We start from the raw sequence: 6,000 nt of genomic DNA, 5'->3' as shown, positions 1-6,000 counted from the left end.
TCTATCCGCCTCCCCCTCTCTCCCTATTTATTTCAGAACCCCCTTCCTCTCCCCCATTTCTGATTAAGGGTCTAGGCCCAAAACATCAGCCTTCCTGCTCCTGTGATGCTGCTTGGCCTACTGTGTTCATCCAGCTCTACACCTTGTTATCTTAGGTCACTGCAGCTTCCTGGCTATCCCTTGATCTAGTGGTAACAAGGGGTTATTTTCACCTGAAAAGAATAGCCCTGAGGGCGCAACACTGAAGTGGCAGCTGAGGTCATGTGCTCAAACCAACAGTCAAAACAGCAACATTCAAATGGGATTAATTCTGAATTCCGGAACATATCAGAAATCAAGGAAGACAACGGTTAACAAATCTGACTGCCAACATCCACAGCACAGACAGCATTCCAAGACAGTAATGAGTGAAAACTCAGGGAAACTACCTGATGACATTACTTTGCTCTTGATAACATATTAACGATCTCAGACTAAAAAGATTAAGTTCCACCCCAAAAGTAGCAATTCCTTTCAACAAACAGGTTTTTGCACAGGCGGCAACTACCTTGAGAAGGTCCTGAAAAGGCCTCACAGAGACAGTGTGTTCTGGTAAGGCCTGGCATCAGAAACAGTCTTTGTTCAGCTTTGCTGAAATAAAATCTTTTTGCTGAAGCTCTTCATCAGGACAATTTGCAAGAACACTGATTCAATGACTTAATATTTAAATGGCTTGAGAGGAGAGTGCATGGAAGGCCATGCAGATGTGCACTGTACCTGTTTCAAAACGCAAAATAAAATGGGTGACCACCATTCGCTGGTTCATATCTCAAGGTAATGTTGCGACTAGAGTCAGGCTGCTTGATTTAAAATTTACACGAAGCTTTGCAACTAACTGTCAATTAGCAGTAATGGGGCCATTCTCAATGGCAATGCTACATCCAGAGTCCATCTGCAATAGGGTTGTACATCAAGGCACCAACATTCTACTTTCATGCTGTATACATTTCAGATTTCCTTGAATTATGAGTCCTGAGAATTGTCTTAATGAGTTAAAAATGAAAAGTATCTTTTTCAGCAATATGCATCTTTTTCTGCAAATTCAAGTTCCATTCTACTAAACAAGCATTTTCTGATGAAGGGTCTAGGCCCGAAACGTCAGCCTTCCTGCTCGGCCTGCTGTGTTCATCCAGCTCTACACCTTGTTATCTCTTATTTGCAGCCTTTGTTGACTTATCCTTTGTCTGTGGTGTACAGGTGTGCTGCTGAAACTCTCCAAAATCATTGGAGTGAATACCCTACAAATAATTACCTCCATTAATCAGCAATCAACAGTTACATACATCCTAGAGATCAAATCAGCTGCCTACACATAAATCAACAGTGGGCTCTCACAGGGATCCATCTACACATCAGCTCTCTCAAACGTATATACCCGCAACTTCCTTCACAGAGTCACAGCTCGTCACATATGTTGATAATTAGCTCTCCAAGCTAAAGAACTACACAACACAGAATACATTCTCTGGAAACAGCAGATCCCACACTGCTCCATCTGGTCCACCCAACAGCTGAGTACTGTTTTAAAGATTGATTGAGGAACTGCCTCACAACATGGTGGGTATCCACCTCCTGACAGAAATGAAGATTATTTCTGGGATTTTGAGATGAAGACAGTTCACATGGCTTCCTGGGCTCGCACATATATCAAACCTGTTAATATATCCTCCCCAAAAGAAAGCTGGCAACAGCTAATGCAGCAGTACCACTGACAGGACCTCAAAACTACCCACTCATTTCACTTCCCAGCTGAAACACGGCTCCACACTACAAATTAACAATAGCCCTTTCTCTTAGAGCACCAGCTGACGCACCGTAAACAAACATCAACTGTAATATGGTAAGTGGACCAAGTGGTAAAGTTCTAGGTTTCAACCCTTCACAAAATCTAGACAACTCTCAACTACTTGTCAATGGGCTAGAGAAGAGGGAACATGAGGAATAGCTCAATGTAATTGCGACCATCCAAGTCAGATCATTATTCAAAAGCCATCCGAATGAAACTCAGCCCTGTGAGATCCATTCCTATATCTCAACGATTAAAACTCTGTTATCTGAAGTTTTTGAATGGATTGTTAACCTAGATATCAAGCAATAAGTGGTTCCCCAGCTACAAGTAAAAAACAGTCCTCAAACCAAAGTATAAACTTTAAACGAGCTGCCTTGTGATTCAGGCTCGAGTGCTACCATTCAACAAACAACTTGTACGGACATTGAAATTGTGAAAAATGCTTTAATCTAAGCATCCTATATCAATGCTAAACAGAAGTGTTTTTGGTAGTTTAAAATTTCCATTTATTGTTCTCTGGCTGTAACGTTGAAAGAAGTTTAGATCTTTTGTTAGAATTCATTTCCAACATTACAATTCAAATTAGGTTTATAAAATCATGACGGTTGTGAATAGCCAAGATCTTTACCCCAAGGTAGGGTAGGGGAGTCCAAAACTAGAGGGCACTGGTTTCAGATGAGAGGGGAAAGATTTAAGAGAGGACCTGAGGGGTAACTTTTTCCACAGAGGGTGGTGCATGCATGGAATGAGCTGTCAGAGGAAGTGGAGGAGGCTGGTACAATTACAATATTTAAAAACATCTGATTGCTGTATATGAACAGGAATGGTTTAGAGGGATATGGACTAAATGCTGGCAAATGGGACTAGGTTAATTTAGGATTTCTGGTCAGTATGGACGGGTTAGACCGAAGGGTCTGTTTCCACACTGTATAACTCTATGACTATCTATTCAGATAACTAATACAGGTCTAAACTCAACAAAAAAAACTCTATAATAGTGTAAGTTCCGCGGTCAGAACGTGTTCCCAAGTATCCCTGTGCAAGTTGGCAACAATGCCAAAAGACTGGCATTGTAATAATATAAAGTGTGCCTCGGCAGTTTTTCATGTAAAAGGAACATTGTACTTCTGATGCTGTGGAATGGCAACAGCAGCAATTCTTTAGAGGGATACAGCGCATTTGATTTATTTCGTGTGTAACTTGTTACACAATACTGTGAAAAGTGTTGTGTAGCACCACCACTCTGGTGCCATTTTAAAAACAAAAATAAACATAACATAGAATATAGAGTCAGAAAAGAGAAATAAAGAAAAAACTGTCCAAATTTACTGTCGTTCTTGTTAAGTGCTCCATCGTGGGCCACGGGCCTGGTGACCAGGCACACGTCCCGTTCACCACGCCATCGCTGGGACAAAAGTCACCACTGTTTGGTACCACCTCGCCTCCCGACACCGTCACCGCTCTGGCCTCACTAGACCTCGCCAATGTAGATGCCACAGGGTACCGCTCCAGACAAAATTTGACTGGGCCACAAGTCCAATTTGGGCCCAATCTCACTGATGCAGCTGGGTATCGTACTGGCCCAAACTCACATCCACCGCTGCCTCCATTAATCTGTTTTAGACTCAGGTACTGCCAGGAACCCAACTCACCTCCAATATCGCTTCCATTAAGCCATTCTGGTGGCATTGAATGGGCCCAGCAATGCCGTTGCTGCGACCAAGCTCTTCATCAAGAGGTAAGTAATAAAAGATAGCAGACAGAAAAAGAACGAACAAGAAAAGAGAGGGAAAAGTAAAGAAAAATCAAAAAGAAAAGCTGACAGGAACCAGGCTCAGAAACCCTACTCCACCACAATCTTATCAGACAGCTCACTGTTTTGGAGGGTGTTGACAGATAATATGCTGAACATCAACATCTCCAACAAAAAAATTAAAACTTTTACAGGAATTGGTCACCCCCAGAAAGGTGGCATTTTTCGCACTTTCTGGACCTAACCCTAACTGTTGCAGAAACCCTTAGTATGCCTTTACTAATTCCTGAATTTATTAATCCCCTCATTTGTAAACTTCAGCTCAAACTCTATAGTATCTATTATATCTGCTAATAAAATCTTGCTCTCCCTCTGTCCTCACTCCCATACACTGGAATCTGCAAAACCCACAACTTAAAAACTTTTAATTTTTTAAACTTCTCTATCACTTCATTCCTTCCCTATCTGTAACTTCTCACAGCTCCACAAACCCCAAATTTCTGCACTCCTCCAACTTTGTCCTCGTCTAATACTCGCACCTTTCACATCACTATTAATGTGCAGAAACCTGGTAATGCAAATAACAGGGAAAGTGACCTTCACAGCAAAGTGCTGTCAATCATTATAGACCATGAAATGGAATGGAAAACTGCCCAATTCTCGTCTGAAATGCAACCACCATGGAAGAGAATTCAACAGCATAAAGGGCAATTACGTCAAACAGAAAACAATTCAGGGTCAAATTTATAGAAAATTGCCAAAATAAGCATCACCAATTTTCCTGCACTACTGAAATAGCCATGTATACTAATTACCTTGCAATTTTAATGGATTGCTACAGATGTGAAATACCTTTTATGTATACAATTACAATTTTATAATGGCTGTAGGGATTAGCTATGTCAACCCAAATAGTCACAAATACCAACAGGTTTGATTATATTGAGACTTATTTGTGAAGCAATTCTAAGACAGAAAAACAAGCGATTTTGAGAAGCACTACGCATGCTCCAGCCCAACTCCCACTCCCCAAAACACAAGAAATACAATGCTTAAAAAACATTGAGAGTATCCATTAATTGAGGTGCAGGTATTTAGTAAGGAGGGTCTCCCAAATATAGAAGATCCACAGGGTGACATGCTTTCATTCCGAAACTAGTGGAATTCTGGAATTCCTACTCAAGAAGCGAGTGCAGATATATGTAATGACAGGGGTACCTAGAAAATATAATACAAGCAGTAAAAAAAGTCAAAATGACAGTGAAGTGTATAAAACATGTGTTCATTTTCTAAAGATGCAGATTGGAACTTAGCCAACAAAATTTAAAAAAAAACAACTTAGTTTTCAGAACAATGATATTTCCAGCAATGAAGACGGTACAGATGCTTTCCAGAAACATCCACGCACTTCCAAAGAATTAATAAAACATATAAATATTCTACATGTGCTTAAGTCATTGAGATATAATGGATATTAACTGATTATATTATGATAGCCCTTTTCTAGTCATACCAGCTAACTGAAAAAACAAAGCTATTTGACTAATAATAAAACAACTTCACATGTTCATAACCACATATGTCAATGAAGTAAGGTGAAACAAGATTTTCACAACATGCAATAACTAAACCTGCAATTGCTCAACTATATGACTGAGCTCATTACAACCAAACTACAAAGTAAAAAGAATGCAATTTTCAAAATCGCTGCTGCTACAGGTTCCTTCAGTGAAAGAAAGAACATTCTTTTTAGCTTTAAAGCATTGGTAAATAATTATTTTGTACCTTCACAGAATTTAGTCCAATAGTACAAAACTGTGTATGAAATGACACCCACAAATAGTTAAATGCCTCTTAACCCTTGTTTATGGAAATAAAATAGTCCCGTGAGTAGCAGAAGTTAACACTAGATTTGAACATTTTGAAAAAGTACAAGTAAGGAACTGACAACAAGCCAAAGTTGGTCAGATGAGGAAGAAATAAATGGATTATGTGGACAGATATACACATTATGGATACAGCCACAAGACAGTGCTGCAGGCCACAATCAACTTTAAAACAGGATCTTTGACCACATTTTTGCCTTTAACCAAAAGCCCTCTACAAATCCCTGATGACCTGCAGCTAAAATAACATGCTACTAAGATATACACATGTCTATGGGAAAATGAATCCGTATACACCCACCCAAGTTGTAATTTGAGAAGTCAAGTACTCTTAGCAATCACTTGCATTCATTTAGTAACTTCAATACAGGAAAATCCCAAAGGCCTTTAGAAACAAAAAAAAAGTGAAAATGGAAAAACAGTGATAAATGGATAATGGCGCATTATAACAGTGATTAGGAAAGCAATGGCTAAAAATCTGCTCCGAAACAAAGGTTGTACAGCGGTTTCTAAAAAGGTGGATGGCAAAAAAT

At 39.6% G+C, this 6,000-nt stretch overlaps 1 protein-coding gene across 1 annotated transcript in view; it reads right to left on the bottom strand.

Annotated features, from left to right (window-relative positions):
* cdk14 (cyclin-dependent kinase 14) overlaps positions 1-6,000 on the bottom strand; it is a 365,296-nt gene that overhangs the window by 186,839 nt on the left and 172,457 nt on the right. The window contains 2 exon segments of the mRNA XM_048607904.1: positions 3,043-3,071; positions 4,582-4,606. Of these exon segments, the coding sequence (XP_048463861.1) occupies positions 3,043-3,071; positions 4,582-4,606 (54 nt within the window).

The sequence above is a fragment of the Rhincodon typus genome, chromosome 2 (genome assembly GCF_021869965.1).
Source record: "Rhincodon typus isolate 14 chromosome 2, sRhiTyp1.1, whole genome shotgun sequence".
Lineage (NCBI taxonomy): Eukaryota > Metazoa > Chordata > Chondrichthyes > Orectolobiformes > Rhincodontidae > Rhincodon > Rhincodon typus.
Note: the sequence above shows the minus strand (reverse complement) of the source record. Positions and strands in the feature narration are given on the sequence as shown.